Below are 19,690 nucleotides of genomic sequence, written 5' to 3'. Positions count from 1 at the left end.
GCCCAACAACATTAATAAATTCAAATATGATACATTCACAAATCTGTATCTGTGAGATGGTGAATCCTACCGATATTTACAATAAAAAGTAATACTCTTAGCATAAAAAGTAATATTTTTTTCCTGGATTATCCAAATAAGATATTTGGATCACAAAATATGATGATGAGACTGTCTCACATAAGTTTTTATCTTATTTGGACGGTCTCACGGATTAATATTTGTAAAACAAGTTAATCTATTTCATATTTAAAAAAATATTTTTTAAATAAAAATATTTTTTTTTTATAAATTAAGTCAAGTTACACGAAATTGACTAACTTACAATTTTATAGAAATTTTTGTGTAAATCAATTTGAACATACAATAAATAAAAAATATTAAAAAACCACGTTAGTCAGACAATTTAAATTACTTCACCCCTGAATCGACTAACAACCTCGGAAAATCCACCCATTTAACTTAATTCAAATTTAAAAATTAGAATAATATCATCTCGTACATCCTCTTCTTCTCCAAATCCTCTCGCTGTTCATCGCCATTAACACAGAATCACCCATTCACTTCACGCATCACACGTTCTTGCTGCAACTCCTGGTTGCAGCTGGTTGTAGAAGATTCCGCTGAGTTAGTATATACAAGTATTGTCCTGTTCACTCAGAAGTTTGAATGTATCACAAAGATTGAATCTTTGGTCAACTTGGCATTCAAAGATTGAATATTTATTGAAGAAACCTAAGGAAGTATGAAGCATCTGAACGATAATGTTGCTGTAGTACTCAAGTTTCTCTACTTCTTCACGTTCTTCATTTCTTTCGCTGCTTCACTGAATTCAGATGGCCTTTCACTGTTTGCTCTCAAAACCGCCATTGCTGAAGATCCAACGGAAGCTCTCATTTCTTGGTCTGAATCAGATTCAACTCCATGCAGGTGGACTGGTGTCACCTGCGATCTTTCCTACGATAGAGTAACCTCCATTTCACTCCCCAGAAAGAATCTCACTGGATATATCCCCTCAGTAATTGGATCACTCTCATTTCTCGTGGATCTTGATCTTTCAGATAACTTTTTTGGTGGACCTTTGCCACATGCTATCTCCACCCTCCGAACCCTCGTGCATCTCGATTTATCTTGTAATAAATTCAATGGTTCACTCCCAGAAAGCCTAAGCAATTTGACCCAATTGAGAGGGACCTTGAATCTTTCATACAATTCATTTTCCGATGACATTCCGGCGAGCTATGGGCGGTTCCCTGTGATGGTTAGCTTAGACCTTCGGTACAATAACCTCACTGGAAAAATACCTGAGGTCGGTTCACTTTTGAACCAGGGTCCAACAGCGTTTTCCGGGAACCCTTATCTTTGTGGGTTTCCATTAGACACTCCATGCTCGGAGCCACAAGCTCAGAACCCAAGATTCTTTAACAACCCACAAAAACCTGTTGACGAAGGGGTTTCATCAAATGGGTTTGTAGAAAATCGAAAGATTAAATACGGGTCCGTGTTGATTTCAGTTATTTCGGGGATTCTCTTCGTGGTTGGTGTAGTGTTTGTTTCAGTGTATGCGATTAAGAAAAAATGCAAGATGGGGCAGGGTAAAATGGGAACAAAAAACTTTTGCAAGGAGGAACTGGGGATGGAGAAATGGGAGAGAAAGGAGGAGGAGGAGGAAAAGGGTAGATTCGTTCTTGTCGATGAAGGGTTTGGGTTGGAATTAGAGGATTTATTAAGGGCATCAGCTTATGTTGTTGGCAAAAGTAGGAGCGGCATAGTGTACAAGGTTGTGGTTGGTGGTGGAGGAAAGGGAGGCTGCAACCAGGCAGTGGTGGCAGTGAGGCGGCTGACCGAGGGTGAGCAGCCGTTGAAGTTTAAGGAGTTCGAGGCGGAGGCGGAGGCCATTGGTAGAGTTGAGCATCCAAACATTGTGAAACTGAAGGCTTATTACTATGCCAGCGATGAAAAATTGCTGGTTTCTGAATTCATTCGGAACGGAAGCTTGCACAACGCACTTCATGGTATGGATTTTTTTAGTCCCTCATTATTAGCCAAGTCTATTACTAATAAACTCATTAATTGCAGTTAGATTTGATTGTTGTGTCATGAATTATATATATATTTGCTTGTGAATTGGAGAATTCTTGTAATTTGTTGCTTCGTGATTCAACTTTTTGTGAAGTCTTCAAATGGTCAGGATCAGCTGACATTATGAATTGATTCTTGTGTCGATTATTACCTTCTCTTTGGGGTGATTTGCCTTAACTTTCAGCGATTATATTATATGACTGAATGAAGTCGTCTAATATAGAAGCTTATATAAGGAAGAATCCAGTATGTATTTCCTCCAGACCTTTTACAAGAGGTAATTGACTGGCAGTTTGCGGATTGATATGAGGTCGTTCCAATAATGTATGTATATTGGACCTTTTGAGATATATTTGAGAACACTCAAGGCGTGTTGGCATGAGGCCATGACTCCAAACGGAGAGCCGGAATCTGAAAGAATAATTTATTGCGTGGAGGAGTTACTCGAACCTATGTAACTCTCTACCATTTGTTGTGGAGCTGATACAGGATATTTAAAAGTGGGTTTCTCGTAATGAATTAGAGGGATAGCATCTGCTTGTTATAATTATCAGGGAACATGTAACGTTAGAGTCGTCTGTTTCGAAATCATAGGGTTTCATGTGCTAAAATTTTCAGCATGTGCTGGCTGTTATGACAAGGTATAAACTCTGAGAACGAAAGGCATTACTTAATAGGTGTAGAACGGGCAGGTGGCAATTTGAATGTGTAAGGATTTTAGTATTAATCTTCTGGCATTGGCAAACAACTTGGAGAATGGATAATGAATAGTGTCACCATCACATTTTAATGAATATTCAGACACAACTAACATTGACAGAGAATCCCAACGGGGATAGGTAAGAAACAAGAATCAATGTTTATCTTGAAAAAATAATATATTGTGTCCATTTGGCATTCGACCTGTGAAGTAAATACAAGGTGGTCTGAAATGTTCTTAAAACATTGATTATTGGTGGTTTCAAGGCATTCCCCTTGATATAAATCTCTAGAGCAACACTATGACTAGACTAAATGTTGAAAGTGAATTCATTGTCATAAAATTTGGGAAAAAATTGGCTTCTTCCACCATAGTATGTTTTTCTTTCTGACACTGTTTCTTGAGTGTGTTATATACCAGATGCATTTATGTGAAGAAAACTTCGCTATCTTGTTACGTTTTCAGTGTATAAAATCCGCCTATCAGAAGTTGTCAAATAATTGCAATGAAAAATGAAATAATTTTTGAATTTGTTATTTGAATGTTACTGCAGGAGGACCTGCCTATGCATCGTCTCCATTATTGTGGACAGCAAGACTGAAGATCATTCGAGAAACTGCAAAGGGTCTGATGCACATTCACGAGTGCAGTCCCAGAAAGTATGTCCACGGTAACATAAAATCGTCAAAAATCCTACTTGATGATGACTTAAAACCGTATATTTCCGGGTTTGGTCTCTCTCGTCTCATTCCAAACAACCCAAAATTTTCACACGCTCATTACGTAACACCACCTAAAAGTTCTAATAGCACTCTATCAGCTATCATGTACATGGCACCCGAATCCCGAGCTCCAAGCAGCAAGTTGACCCAAAAAAGCGATGTCTATTCTTTTGGCATTGTGCTTTTAGAGATTCTTACTGGTCGCCTACTTGACGGTGGGCCTGATGATGATGGTAAGGGACTCGAGAGTCAAGTTAGAAAAGTATTTCGTGAGGAAAGACCGTTATCTGAAATTATTGATCCTGATCTTTTGCACGAGGTATATGCTAAAAAACAAGTCGTTGCAACGTTTCATGTTGCGCTAAATTGTACGGAACTGGACCCGGAGTTACGACCTAAGATGAAAACGGTTTGTGACAATCTGGACTGCATCAAATTCAATGAAAAAGGACCTTGAAAATTGTAAAAATGCCTAGTTTGTTTTGGAAAATTCTATGTTGTAGTAGCCTTGTGGTACTTTCATATGATTGTGTTTCCAGTATTGCTATCTGGGGCTTGGGGCTTCTTTAGTTAATTGATTAGTGTCCTTTTGCTGCATAAGATTTGATAGCATCGATTAGGGGACAAACATTGAGTTACTGATAGCTCGATTTTTGAAATATTGAATATCGATTAATTAAATCGAGTTTGATTTTCAAACCAAGCGAAAGAAACTTAAAATAATCTTTCGTAGAAATCGAATAAACATATTGGTAAATAATTTAAAATATATATAAGTTGAATGGGTAAAAAGATTATGTTTGAAATATTTTATCAAACACTTAGTATACAATATTTTGGTATTTGAAGAACACGTAAAATGCTTCAATAATGCATCTTAAAAATAGTAGCAAGAAGTAAATGCAATAAGATAAAGATACACAAATTTGTTTATAGATATTCGGAGAATAAGATTCATGTGTGACCTCATTTTCTTCCTAGGAAGGTATCATTAGAAGATTTTGGTTTATATAAATCTTGTACAAACTTATTTCAACATAAGACTTATTTCTTGCCTAATTGAAACTCCTAGAACATTCGATTATAGGCTGCAACCTTACAATCTACATAATTTCAATGTCTCTTATGCCAAGACTATGGACACAATCTTTAATATTTTTATGTGAAGACTCATTCATTTAAATTTGAAGCTCAACTTTCATATATATGTGATGATTTAAACTTTTACAGTGTATGTATATTTCATATGTATTCTCACACTTGGGTTTGCTCTCATTTTAACTAATTTATTAATGTAGGTTGCCCATGCTTTGAATCTCCTTCCAAAACTTGTATTTGATCTACAAGTCGTTGAATTCAAAGCCTCTAACAATGATACGAACGTTCGAAAGAAGAATATGATTGTTGAAAAAATTTCTATATTGTTTTTAACATTAAAACGATCATATCTATGTTGCTGGAGCCTTAATTTTGACTGCAACTGAATTCTCGGTATCTTGTTTTTGTGCGCTACCACTTGGACGAAGCTTTTGTGTCCTTTTTCATGTGCGAGGGTTCAAATGTTGTACTGTTTTTTCGACAATCCTCACAACTGTGTCAACATATTATTTTGTGTATCGATTGACTATTCATTTACACTTTCTTAAAATACTTACATTAAAATCTAAAATAATTATATTAAATTTGTCTATCAAAATATACAAATATTGTAAGGCCCGAGATTTTATTACTGTAATCTGAGAGTAATATGAAATGATTTATTTATTAATCGAGATGATTATAAACGGAACGGATCATACCGGGAGAGCCGAAAGAAGATTTGACATTTTGTGCAAGAAAATTTCCCGCGCACATGCGCGACATGTATGGGCGCACATGCGCGAGGAAGACAGAACCATGCGCGCACATGCAGTGGCTTGAATGCGCGCATATGCGCGGAACGTCCAGAGAGTTCGGCGCACATGCGCGGCGGAAGGCGCGCATATGCGCGAGTGAAGGGATGTGCGAGACAGAACATCTCGCGCATATGCGCGACTTTGTGCGCGCATATGCGCGCGACGTGCAGAACATGCAACAAGCCACTTGTCTTTTAGGGGCAACGTGCATATATATATATGTATATACAAGCAATTGTTCCTCAGAATTGAAAGAGGAAGAAACCGAGGGAAGCTTCGGGTGAAACTTAAGTTACGAGCAATCCGTCCGTCTGTTTTCGAATCCGACTTCAGTACTGTGTTCCTATCAACGCATGCTACAACTGGACGTAAGTTTTGTTACGTTTAGGCATGATTTGAAATTATGATATTGTCAGAACTGAATATGAATCAGATATAGTATTTCTGCTACAGTAGGCATTGTATAATTGAAGTCAGATTAAAGAATAGACTGGTTATACAATTGTTATGATTTTCAGAGTTGAATTGATTGAGATTTGATATCAGAGTTGAGTTATTACTGATTTTAAGTGTACCGATATTGAGATTAGGAATTGTATTGATACTGATTATGAATTCTGGTAGTATCTCTGTGATGTTGAGATTGACGGGGTTATCGAGACTGTATCGTTATGCCGTCGAAACATCAGTTGATTTAGATTTATCAGATTCACTAATGATTTCGATTGTATCGTGATATCAATGATATGAATTAGATTGTACCTTGTTCAGATATGGATCAGATTATATACTGATTTGAGTATTGATCAGAACATGTTTTGAATCAATTTATATACTGGTATGGTATTTATGTGACTTGTCATTGCCAGACTGGGTATGGACAGATTGGAATACAAGACTTCGTCTTCATCAGACCGAGAAAAGAAAGGTATAAATTGATGTTAATTGGGAGATCGACTTGAGTTAGATTTAACTCGAGTTTCCCTAAACCACATACTTGTATGGTATTGCTTTTTTTATACCTTTGTATTTTAATGATTATGTTATTCTATTGAATTAGAAGTAGAAAGCAGAGAGCTATTGAGTGAGAGTCACTGACAGAGGGGTTAGATTTTGACAGTATAGTCACTGAACCATTGCACATTGTCAGACTAGGCTTAGTCTTGGTAGATACGCCAAGGCACTGGACGTTTGGTGTATCGATATGCTTAAGATACAGACATTGTTCTTATTGTAGATTATTCGATACTGCTAGACCAAAGTCCAGAAATAAGAACGTACCGCCACCGCGACTGGTAGTAGTAGGTGGGAGACTTGTTACGTTCTTATTCACCGGGATCCCTAGATTAGAATGAGAGATGAGTCGAGTCTTAGATATCGAGACTAGAACTTGATTTACAGATTTGTATTGATTTATGTTTCGTAGATTACGATTCAGATATTATTTACAAATTGGTATTGATACATGTTGTTTGATTATGCTACATGTGATAAGATATAATTCATGCTTTTATGTTAATTCAGTTAACTGCATGTATACATTATTTATACTGGGATTTATTCTCACCGGAGTATCCGGCTGTTGTCTTGTTTGTATGTGTGCATGACAACAAGTGGGGCAGGATCAGGGTCAAGAGGATGATGAGAGATCGAGATTAGAGTGGTGATTCCGGACTTGGATGTAGACTTGGTTTAATACTGGAAATTAGTAGTTGAACCTTAGACTAGTTTGAATAATTATTGTACTTTTATACTGAGATGTATATTAGTTAAATTCCATTACGTTCCGCACTTATATTTTAAAAAGAAAAATTTTTAGACCATGTTTATCTTAATTGATAATTAAATCCCAAAGATGATTAAGAAGATGATTAGCGTCCGGGTCCCCACAAATATGGTCTATCAAATTACACCAATATTCAACCAAAGCAGTCGTCGCTATATTTAAAATCACTAGACCCGTCAATGAGCACAATATTAGCATAATCAATAACATATATCAAGTATGAATGTGTAGCATAGAAACGCATAAATGTGATATGAGAATAAAACCTGTATTTCCAACTGGACCTTCTAATGACTAAAAAAGTCCAATAACATATTTTCAATCAAATGCTAAACCGCAATGAAAGTCATTACTTTATTTTAGAGTAATTCAAATAAACATTAGTCTGTACAAAAACTTAAATAATGTCAAATGAGTCAATTCTCAAACCGAATACAAACTCCCACTAAAAGCATATCATCCATATGGACAACACCAATGTGTGTCACATGCCCATAAACATCTTGAGTGGCCAACCCACGACAAACGCATCTGCAATTACAGAGTTTGCAATAACATGCTCAATTGATACATAACCACTCTGAATTATTTCCTTCCAACTAGAAACTCCATGTTAATATTTTGATTTTGACAAGTTTCAGTTGTTCTTTTAATATAATATAGTTTTTTTATTATCACAATTGATCTTCAATGATTTTTTAGACCAATGATCATTATCGGTGATAAAACTTCGCAACTTTATTCGAATCCAAATATCCAACTATTTTCTAATGCCAGATATTTGATATGTGAGCATAAAATCCTTAGTTCATTTTATGTACCGCATAACCCAATTAATGATCCAATATCGGGTTTCTTAAATATCTGCCCAACATTCCAATGATATATACAATATCTAAACGGTATTCTCTATAAATCCGAAAGAGATTATCACCTGATAAAATTTATACTACCAAATATGCGGGCATAGACATTAATATATTCTTCTCGATGTTAACTTTCCAATTTAGTCACTTTCACTAAAGTTAACATAAGAAATTAATTTGCATTTAATTTCAAAATTTCATGCATGCATAATATCGATATCATTTAAAATATTGATGTTCATTTTATCAATCTGATCAATCAAGAGACCATTGAATTTCGAAAAAATTGAAAAGTTTCATTACCACATGGACAAAAGAAAAACTTAATTTGTCCAAACATGAAATTAAAATCAAATTTCACCAAAAAAAACACAAAGTGCAACAAAAGTGTTTTCCAAATTCAAATACTAGAAAATAATTAAAAAAAATTCCTAAATAAAGTTTTTTTTTTTAAAAAAAACACCAACAACCATATTGTCATTTTTCATAAGATGTATCTTTCATCATCAGTTGGCAACCGGCTCCTTAGGCAACCCTTTCTTTGCACGCCAACGGATGTATTTGGGACAATCCTGCTCCACATGCTCATTGGTCCTTTTGCAAAAGAAACAAGTGATCATTTTATCTTGTTTAAGTTGCTCCATATACTGTGAAGTCCCAGCATTTCCTTCCTCACTGCTCCATTTTCTTTTTTTATTGATGCAATTACCTTGATAGTTAGATGCCAAGTGAGCACTTTCAATCACTTTTTGCTTCAATCTCTCATCCTCATGAAAGCACTGCGCATAAGTTCATTCAAATTCCACTTTTCCTTATGAGTATTATAACTTCTTTTGAATTGATTAAATTACGTAGTCAGAGAGATCAAGACTAGATGCACGACTGTGTCTTCCGACAATTCCAACTTGAATGGTTTTAGCCGAGACACAAGATTTGACATGTCTATTATGTATTCCTTTATGTTCCATTTCTCTTTGTAATGTATTGAGACAAGTTTAGTCATAATAGTACTTGTCTCGACCTTTTCGTTTGCAGCGAAACGATCTGGTATTTGAGTAAGGAATTTTTTGGCATCATTTTCTTCAAGAATTGCACCTCTTATATTATCTGGAATATAATATTTCATAATCATCATACTCATGCGATTTGACCATTTTTCCAAGAAAACTCTTTTGATCAACAGTTCTTGAACTGGTCAAAAGTGTGGAGCAATCTTCCCTTAATACATAGTCTAAATCCATGCAGCTGAGCACTATCATAACATGCTCTTTCCATTTCTTGAAATTTGAGCAATTAAGTACTGGAATGTTGTTTAGGTTGGCAGATACAGAAGATGCTATAAAAAAATAGAACAAAAAAAAAAAAAAACTCACAATAAGTTATAGTCCATGCATATATTTAATAATTAAAATTATTTTAAATCACTATTTATTATAATTAATTAAAATCCAATTCTAATGATTTATTTTATAAGAAAAATCTATAGATTTTTCAAAATTTATTTTCAAGAGCTAATTTGATTAAATTTTCCCCGAAACAGTTACGGGCCGTCGCAAAAAATTAAATTTTTTCTAAAAATGTTTTTCATGTCTTCAATTTTCTAGAAAATTCTTAAGCGGTTATAAATAATTACTCAACACGTTTTAAACAATAAATCATACAATTGAGAATAACTTAGCTCTGATACGACTGCTTGAATACTGTTTTCTCGCACCTAATGCGCAACATAAGTTTTAAAAATCTTAGTTTTGACGTTCAAAATGTTCCTTGGACGTTGTATGACATAAATTATTGACAGGTTATTTAGATTTGATTTACCTTTGTTTATATAACTTCATATCCAACTATTCCAGGTTTAAACCTATGAACAAATCTCCTCCTTTATTCGATCGTCTAATCAGGTCCAAAATAAGAGATTGGATTCCTCGTATAAATCGCACTAGAGATCTAAAATAATTTGCGTCGAGATTGGATCGCCAAAATTTCAGAAATTCCAACCGTGTTGCAGCGGCGCGGTGGAAAGAAGGCCGAAATATTGCAACCAAACTTGAGGTGGCCGAAAATTTTGGGGAGAGCATGTGGAAAATTTTTGGTGTAAAAAATGTATTGTGTATTTTTATGTTGTATTTAAAAAATTGCAATATCACAATTCTCATAGAATTCTAATCCTATCATGTTGTATTTTCTTTCTTGAAAATACAATACAAAGTCAACTCTTGATAATGCATGATACATTTCTCCATATATATACAAATATAGACACACACACACACACACAGATATATATAAAATTAAATAAACATTATTTAATTCTTTTAATCATCTATTAATTAATTAATTAATTCTACACTTCTCTATAATATTTCATGAGAATCTTGTATATTGTAATCACCACTACTAGTATTTTATTTAATTAGTATATTATAAATCACTAAATAAATAATTGTGAACTCATTATAAGTCTGATCGATGATCAGACAGCGACGATGTGCCGATGGTACAATTCTTCTTCAAATAATGAAAATTGAAAGTTTCGAAGGACAAAATTTTTCACTGATCCATTTTTTACCGCTGTCAGTTTTGTGAACTTATTCACTAAAACAGACAGTTCCATTATCCTCACATAATTATCAGTTAAGCTAACTTTTGTAACTTCCAGTACATGGAATCAATTTATAAACTCTTTCATAAGCAATCTATTTGATTTCCATCCAACTACAATAGCCAAAATTCAACTCCTTGAATTTGACTATCTCGACGTGAACACAGAATCCGATACTTGCGTGACCCTCAATAGTTTAGGGATACAGCTAGCCGTGGGTTCACAAATTCATATGATTCAAATAACATTTGTTCCTATTCGGGTTTACCCTAATTAGCCCTATTCTTTTCGTCAACCCATTTATCAAGAATGTCAGAACTCAAGTTTACTAGTACCCATCGGATCAAAGTAAAAACATCTATTAGTATCGCCCCATGATCCCCTAGGTATCACTAATAGTGTCTGGAAGAACCTTAAGTTATGGTTAACATACAATATGGTCCCTTCAACTCATATATCTCGATCGAATCTGTAGCCATGATATATCGAGAGTTGCAAATGAATTCGATAATGATGTGACATATCTTTGAGTAATAATAGTGACATCAGAAGTGTAATTAGAGAATCATCTTCCCTAATCACAAATTTTACTCTAGTCAGATATTCTTTGCACTGTTAACTCATCATATCACATATGCTATCTTCGCCCGTAGAAAAATGATGAGTCCCCGACTACAATATATTTACTCCTACGTATTTCGAAACTAAATCCAATCTCGTCACCTGATGACCCTCAATGGAGTTAGTAAACGAGTTATAAAATCATAACCGCGGAATTTTCCACTCGATAAGTGATACCCAATTGGAAATTCCAAGGGAGAGTTGTCAGTACATCATCAAATGATCACCCATCTGTATGAATGAACATCTCCATACTCTTACCAATGAAACATGTCGTTTACATTACAGATGCTAGTATCAAGCTCGAACATTTTTCTTCCTATTTTAGGCGGCTGAATTGACCAAGGAAAAAATTTGGAATATACAATTCGTTTCCTAATGAATTTCATTATCTCACGTTAAGAGATAGACCTCATAGTACTTATAGTATATTTAAGGACTTTATCTTTGTAATTGACATGAGTATACAGACAAAAAAATGTCATAATTAGATAAAATCGTAAAATATTATTAAAATAAAAATTGTTTTACATAATAGTCAATAAAGCTCAAACTACAAGTTGATTCGTTGGACACCTACTATAACAATATCGACTTTTAATCAAGAAAACGTAGCAAAACAAATCTCATGATATCAACGAACTCGATATGATAAGAACTTTCAAATTAGAAACAAACATTTTTCATTATTGGATGTTGCATGCAAAATAATATAAATGCAGATCTATTCATCGGTACGAAGGTACACGATCTTATGCGTAAATGATGCCAAGGTACACCACTGTACTGAAAGACTCCAATGTTCTGGCCAGACACACAAGGTGTAATTTTCAAGTGCAATGTTTGGTCCAAATGGTTGATCTCACATATATAAATTTTGATTTATTTTATTCAGAAATTAATTTTCAAAATAATAAATATAATTTTCAAATAATTTTTATCCGGAAAGGATCGTAAGGTCATAAATCTTCACCACACCGTGCCGCCTGTCGGTCACGTGTTTTTGCACCGAACCCACCCTCAGGGGCGGAGCCAGGATTCAAAATTACCTGGGGCTGGCTCCGTCCCATATGGTATTTAATCAAAATAAATAATTAAATAAAAAATTTAAAATAAAAAAAATGTAAACATTGACTTCATGAAAACATAGAACAAGAGTATTTAATATTTAATACATTCAAAAATATGGAGCTAAAACACTACTGAAGTTGTGCTCTTCGATTCTTTTTAGAATAAAACTCATTAATTATTAAATCGTTATCAATTTTTTCAACCAAATCTCGTTCGATGTAGATTATCATAGAATCTCCGAAAAACTCTGATTCCATTTTGTAACGAAGAGCTGTTTTAACAAGTTTCATTGCTGAAAATGCTCGTTCCGTTGTTAATCCAATAAACCTTGAAAAATTATAATTATTCCAAAACAATTGCAAAGTTAACATTTGACAATCTTAAGGCATAATATATTTAAATATAAAATTTTTACAGCCTTATAAGTTCGAAAATCATATTTACATAATTCTGAATTTTTCAAAAATTACTACAAAATTCCATAAATTCGAATTGATATTTTCTATAGCATCTAAACATCCAAAATAATAAATAATCAACATTAGAAATCGACAATCTCCAATATAAAATCTGGAAATTCAAAATAATGCTCAAATAAATTCCAAAAAATTATAAATACCATCAATCGGCTCAAATATAGTACTTACAATTTAATATATATCAATTATCGGAATTCAAAAAAACCAAAATACCCAAATTTCGAAACACTAAAATCTGAAATTACCTTTAAAATTCGAAATATAACTAAGAACAATAAGAACGAACTGTAGAAAGTTTAACAGTAAGATTTCCTCATGATTTTCGGTGAAAACGGCGACCGATTGGCTACGGCTGATTTCAAGACGACAAAGAAACTTCGAAATTTTGGTATTAAAAGAAAGCTTATGCCGTGGGTTTTCCGAATCTACAATCGATTTTGAAAAATGGCGATCGATGATGAAGTTACGACCATTTGAAGTAATGAAAATTGTGATATTTTGAGAGAAATAATAGAGATGAGGTATGAGACAAGTGAAAAAAAGAAAAAAAATAGATTGGATTTTGAGGCTAATCAATAAAATTTTTAAAATAAACCTATATTTAATTTTTTTTTTAAATTAGGTGGGGCTGGAGCCCAACCCAGCCCCTAATATACCTCCGCCCCTGCCCACCCTAGTCTACTAGCGTTTTTATCTTTCAAAAACTTCTGGTACTCCAAGAGCCCATATCCAAAGTCCACATTTGGACTTAATAAAGAGGAGTTAACTTGACTTGGCTTTCAGTGTTGGATAACTCTTATAAATTATAATGACATTTTCAAATGATAAACTTTTATAGATTTGATAGATTTTTATTGATTGTTACAGAATCTCACAAATTTATAAACAGATTTATGTGGATTCATGTAGACTTTTTTGCAATGTTTTATAGACTTTTGTGAATTTTTTTTATAAAATTTATAGATTTTGTTATACCATATAATTTTTTTATTAATTTTTTTGAACCAATAATTAATTGACATATATAACATATTCAGTTTGAAATAATTTTGTAATATTTATATTAATAAATAAATTTACTTATTTAAAATTTAAATCATTTAATCCTTACATGTGTATATATGTGGGTTTGTATGCATGTCTGTAAATTTTTTATAATACATCAATTGATTAATCTGTAACCTTGTTTTTGAATTGATAATGTAAATGCGAAAATAATATTATTTAGCATTGCGTGGATATAATTTTGTGTAAAAATATCATAGCTTAAATATTAATTGAAAATGCTAAAAAAAATTTAAAAAATCATGGTCGTTGCGAGTCTATTCAATTACTAAGAATTAATCGACATTTTTTGGATAATCTTTTATTATTATTAAATATTACATTAATTTGTATAAATCATAAATTAAAAATCACAAAATCAATTTTAGAATTCAAAATTTCCTATGATATTAAAATAAAAAATTATTAAATGAACAATCAGCCAAAAAATGAAAAATTTGAAAAGAAAGATGAAAAATATATATAGAGATACACTTCGAAAATTTGAGAGAGTGATAGAGATAGATGAGAGGAGAGAAGATAAGAAGAGAGTTGATAAGAAGAGAGTTGATGTGAAGCGATAGATAGAGAAATAAATAGCTTGTATACAGTTAGAAGTTTTAAAAATCTATCCAAATATTTAGGTTGAACCAAATAAATTTTTGACAATTTATAGCTGTATCTTAGGCTTTAATGTTTGTATATTAATGAATTCTATGAAGTTATTAAAAGTATATTAAAAATTTGAATACCTATAGACTTTTATATAGTTTTTAAAAGTCAATGTTGAATAACACTTGACTTTTTAAAACTCTATGAAAGTCTATTTTGAATACCACTGGACTTCTATATAGTATGTAAAAGTCTTAATTGAATACCGCTAGAATTTTAAAATTTACAAAAGTCATTAAAAGTCCATAAATCTTCTATATTGAATACACCCCCTTAATATCTTTTCATTTAGTTTCTAACAATATCTCATATGAATAAAATTAACGCATATTTGCAGATTCATTTGAAAGTAAATAAAAATATATTTGTTGTTAAATCAATATATGTAATATTACTACATATGTTAGCCGATAAAAAATAAAACACGATGTTTTAGGATTTGAGTCGATACTTTTTCCATGATTAAATAAAGTTATTGCCTGAGATTATTTTTATTTATTTTTTTGACAGTTTTGAATATATCACAACATAAATAAATTGATTAAGTAAATACAAATTTCATACACAACATTTTATATAAAGATAATCAAACTAATATTATACTAAACCAACCAAAATAGATAAATTATACCAATTCAAATATTTTTATTTTAAATCCCAAAGTTTAATTAAAACCAAAGACCAATGATCATTTTTTATTTTTTGAAATATTGATTTTATTTTTGGCTGATAAGTATATATATCATTTCATGAAAACTAATATTGCAATATTTCACGTAAATAATACGATAATTTTTCATCGAGTATATTCTCTGATATCAAAGCATTTATTTCCCATTTTATTCATTCAATTAAGAAATCTCTAGTAAAGAACATTAAATTGGGCTATATAACTAGTTTTTTTCAAAAGGTTTATCGGGTATCCGATGTCGGGTCGCATAATTCAGTACTTGGTTTTGTCGGGTCACAATCAGGTATGTTTTTTCTTTGCCCGACATGTCGAGTACCCGAACACGAAAAAATACAACCTTTGCCCACAGGTTTGTTTCAACCTACCCGTGCAGGCACTGCCTGCACGGGCAATGAACGGCCCGGATCACTCCACATGAGTGATCCGGGCCCACCTCCCTGTAAAAAAAAAAAAAAAACTGGCTCGAAAAAATCCGAGCTGTTGGATCGACCCCTGCAGGCAGTGCCCGCAGGGGTAGGGTCGACCGAACCGCTAATAGTGGTGCATAATATTTTTTAAAAAAGTTAAAACTGCACTAAAAGAATGCAAATGAACTGGAGATGCTCTTATAAAAAATAAAAGCCAAGTTTGGATACATAAGTAACTTAAAAGTACAATTAAATAAGTCAATCCTTTAAAAATGCTTTTATTAAAAAAATCAGAAGCGATTTTTACATTTGAATAAATATTAAAAAAATGCTGAATTAAAAGTAATAATTATATTCAAAGATGTAAAACAGAATAAGGTATTTTGCCAAACAGACCCTACAGCTGACATTTCAGCTAGTGATTATATACCGCCTAAGTTTCATTTTGAAAATTTGCCAATTTTCACCATTCTCGTTCCATTCGTTTTCAGTTTCTCTTCTCCTTTTTCCCTCACTGATCGCCCTACCAATCCACGAACACCAGACCAGAGCCACCTCCATTGTTATTCCTTCGATTCCACCCAAGTACGTAGAGAAGCCCCGCCGAATTATTGTCTAAGGTATCAAGAAACTTCAAATTTTAAGTGTTCAGATCTTTTCTCGCATATTATTGATGTCGGCTTTCAAGCATGATCACATTTTAGTTTTCTTCAAGAATTTCCATGCGCGCATTCATGTTTTTTTTATGGTTGATTCAGTTAAAGTGTTTGAAGGTTGTTGATGCAATGCCGGAGGCAAGAGATCGGTTATCGAGGGAAGACGATATAGTGGCGACTTACAGCAGAAGAAGGAATTCGAACACTAGCAATCGAAGCAGTGGGGGAGGTGACTCTCTGATATTTGTTCTACAAGGTGATGCTGACGAGGGGCAAGCTCGCTGAAACTCCGTTCAGATGGCGAGGTACAGCAATGATGGGGTCAATGGCAGAGGCTTCTGGTGGTGGTCGTGGCCTTGGGAGGGGAATTTTTGGAAGTCCAAGAACCGGGCGAGAAGGTTATTTTTCACGGTCACCTGCATCAGTCTTGGGGGGTGAAAATTTGTCTCCCATGATTGGCCGTGGTCGAGGCGGTTACCGTGGCCGTGGACGCAGCGTTTTGCCGGCTTGGTATCCAAGAAAACCTCTGCGTGACATCACTGCTGTAGCGAGGGTAACGAACCAATCCATTTTTTACTAGGAAATGAGTTTATCTTGTGATTGTGTATTTTGAAAAATGACGTAAATTAATTTGGATTTTGGGGGTTTTGGATGAAACAGTATCTGGTGTTTTGAGTCTTGAAATCTAATCTCTGAGTCAAGCTTTTAGCCGTCATCTCTTGTGTTTTGCGAGTAAGTGATGCACATTCTTGAATACACTCTTTTATGTATTTGTGCACAAACTCGGCCCAATTATTCCATTTATGCATTCATGGGATTGATTTAAGCTGACGTATTGCAGACATTACTCAAATTCTTGCCAGGGGCTACTTATGATTAATTACTCTAAGATTGGAATGATATCCATGATTCTGTTTCATCATAGGAAGAAATGTTTATTGTGTACAGTGTGTTGGCATATTATGCCTTCTCCTTTTCAGCTAATGATCTTAAACCCTGTCGGGCTATGTCCGTAAAATCTTTACTGTCAAATCAGTTTAATATAAATTTGAAAGTGGGTTTTTATTTACACTTTACCTTGAATCATGTAATGTTATCAGCAAGTAGCATAACGTTGTCATTTTTGTTCTTATTTTGTTCTGTGAGAGTGTATCATCTTCCTTGATGTTGATTTATGCTGGAATTCTTAAATCTTATTTTGTATTTGTTATTTTGCAGGTCAATGTTTTTCTCCATATTCCAAAATTACATATTTATTGATTTGTCCTATAACTTATTTAGTTCTGGAAATAAATAATACCAACTTTTGAGACTTTCACTGTTGAGTTGCGGTAGTTTCATCCACTAAAACTATTCTAAAAGCCTAACAATCCATGTTTCACTGAGTTAATGCTCATCCTTTGATAATCAAGTGTTATTATATAGTAAGTCCTGAGATATAAGGTGGATTTTTACTTTCCACGAGCGGATTTTTGAAGGGGTCATTTGTTTTCAAATAATTAGGCATATAATCAAGAAAAATTACAAGATTCTTTTAAATTTTACATTCATGAACATCCATGTTTGCGGGATTGAAGTTGGATTGATCGAATCTTTGACTTCATAGTAGGTTAGCTTGAGCAGGTAACATTATCAGATATTATTCTCTTTCAATGTGTTTATATTTACATCAAGATGATTCTTTCCTTAGGCACTAGAGAGAAGAAGAGCGCGTTGGGGAGAAGGTGAAGGCCTATTAACTGAGAGTCCTATAATCCGGGACCAGACAGTTCACGATCCTTTTGTGTCTGCATCAGGTGCTCAACTCGAGCATGTTCTTTCTACGGCATCTCCACACACAACAATTGGAATTAAGCACTGGCCACCAACTATTGGTAAAGTGCCAAAGATATTGCTTGATATCACGAGACAGAGTGTAGAAGAAACAGCTTGCTTAACCCCGCAGAGAAAGCTTCTAAACAGCATCGACAATGTAGAAAAGGTGGTTATGGATGAGCTTCGTAAGCTGAAGAGGACTCCTACTGCCAAAAAAGTTGAAAGAGAAAAAAGAGTTCGGACGTTGATGTCAATGCGATGATCTCAACTGTTCATTTATGATTCTTTGTAACCTCAATCAAGGTTGAGACCAGGCGGTGTTTTGGGGATGTCAAAGGACTCTGAACTACTGGCATGCGTGGTATGGATGATTATCACTTGATGATAGACTCTTACTCGTGTTACTCATTCCTTCTTTTTTTTTCCCCGAAGATCAAACTCTCTGTATTGATTTGAACATAAATTCTTTCCAGTGTAATACAAACTGCTTTCATGCTGACATCTAGGTGATAGTATTGGTGAAAATAAGTAAGACTTGGAATTGACGACAATTTATGACGGTGTTATTTTAGGATAACTTGTGCTGTTATTTGCTTCTGCTTTAGCTTGTGAACATGTAATCGATTCGGAAACATATATAACCAAGACCCTCAAATTTCTGATGGGTGCTGGTGGCATCGAATATTTCTGCAAGATTATTTCTCTACTGTTTTTTCTCGAACCTGTGGATTTGGCAGATATGTAGAGGTAGATAGCTAAGGTTCAAATGAACGGCAACATGAGCTAATAAAAGTACTACCTGGAAACTTGAAGATGCTGAAACTTGAAAGGTTGATGAAAGGAATATTGTATTCCGAATTCTTTTTAGATATTATTTTAATTTTGCACTTTTAGACAAATTTAATAGATTTGTTTTTCCAAGATTTATTATATCCTATCATTAAGAATGATTCAATTTAGTTGGAAAATTATCTATAAGATATAAGTTTCCTTGTTTATAGGTGTGAAGGATCCATGAAGATCTATGTCAAAGAAGAGACTATATATACAAGGGTCTATCATCAATAGAGGTGTTGACGGCCGTATGAGTCTTTGCTAGTGAAGACTTGCATACAAAGCACGGGGGTTCGTCAGTCAAGTGACTGTGTTGCTAATTGGTGTTACCAACAGTCAAGAACAACACTGACGCAGAGTGTTGATCGAAGAGTGAATTCATTTGGTTTTAAGCAATACGTGTTTGGTTTACGCATCTAGTTTTTTTTTGTGGTTTATTTTTATGCGTTTTAGTTCCTTGGAGTGTCAAGGAAATTGATTTTGTTTTCTCACTAGGATTGTTTTTGGTGTAAACAATTTACATAATTTTTCTAGTGAATTTTTTGCCATGAGTCATCGCACAAGTATTTGTACTTGTGCATAATTGAAATTTAAGTATTCATTTGTTGAAGTTACATCCATGTTAAATAATAAATTTCCGCTGCTGTGTTGTGTGTGGTGTTGACAAAATCGAGCACAACACCCAATTCTAATATATCAGTTTTTAATATTTATTTCCTGTCAATCAATGCGCAATAATTCTTTCAA

The 19,690-nt window shown here is 33.7% G+C and overlaps 2 protein-coding genes across 2 annotated transcripts; both read left to right on the top strand.

Moving 5' to 3' along the window:
- Positions 1-460: 460 nt before the first annotated feature.
- On the top strand, positions 461-4,051 carry LOC142547155 (receptor protein kinase-like protein ZAR1). The gene is made up of 2 exons (XM_075655279.1): positions 461-2,015; positions 3,336-4,051. Exons 1-2 carry the CDS (start codon positions 746-748, stop codon positions 3,959-3,961), a joined length of 1,896 nt encoding a protein of 631 aa, XP_075511394.1. The 5' UTR covers positions 461-745; the 3' UTR covers positions 3,962-4,051.
- Positions 4,052-16,400: 12,349 nt separating this feature from the next.
- LOC142544892 (protein POLYCHOME-like) lies at positions 16,401-18,771 on the top strand. Its single transcript, XM_075651916.1, is given in 3 exon segments — positions 16,401-16,573; positions 16,575-16,847; positions 17,985-18,771. Coding segments are annotated over 3 exon segments (810 nt in total). The 5' UTR covers positions 16,401-16,423; the 3' UTR covers positions 18,372-18,771.
- Positions 18,772-19,690: the final 919 nt, after the last annotated feature.

This window comes from Primulina tabacum, chromosome 5 (genome assembly GCF_025594145.1).
Source record: "Primulina tabacum isolate GXHZ01 chromosome 5, ASM2559414v2, whole genome shotgun sequence".
NCBI classification, from domain to species: domain Eukaryota; kingdom Viridiplantae; phylum Streptophyta; class Magnoliopsida; order Lamiales; family Gesneriaceae; genus Primulina; species Primulina tabacum.
This window is presented reverse-complemented; position numbering and strand designations above follow the sequence as displayed.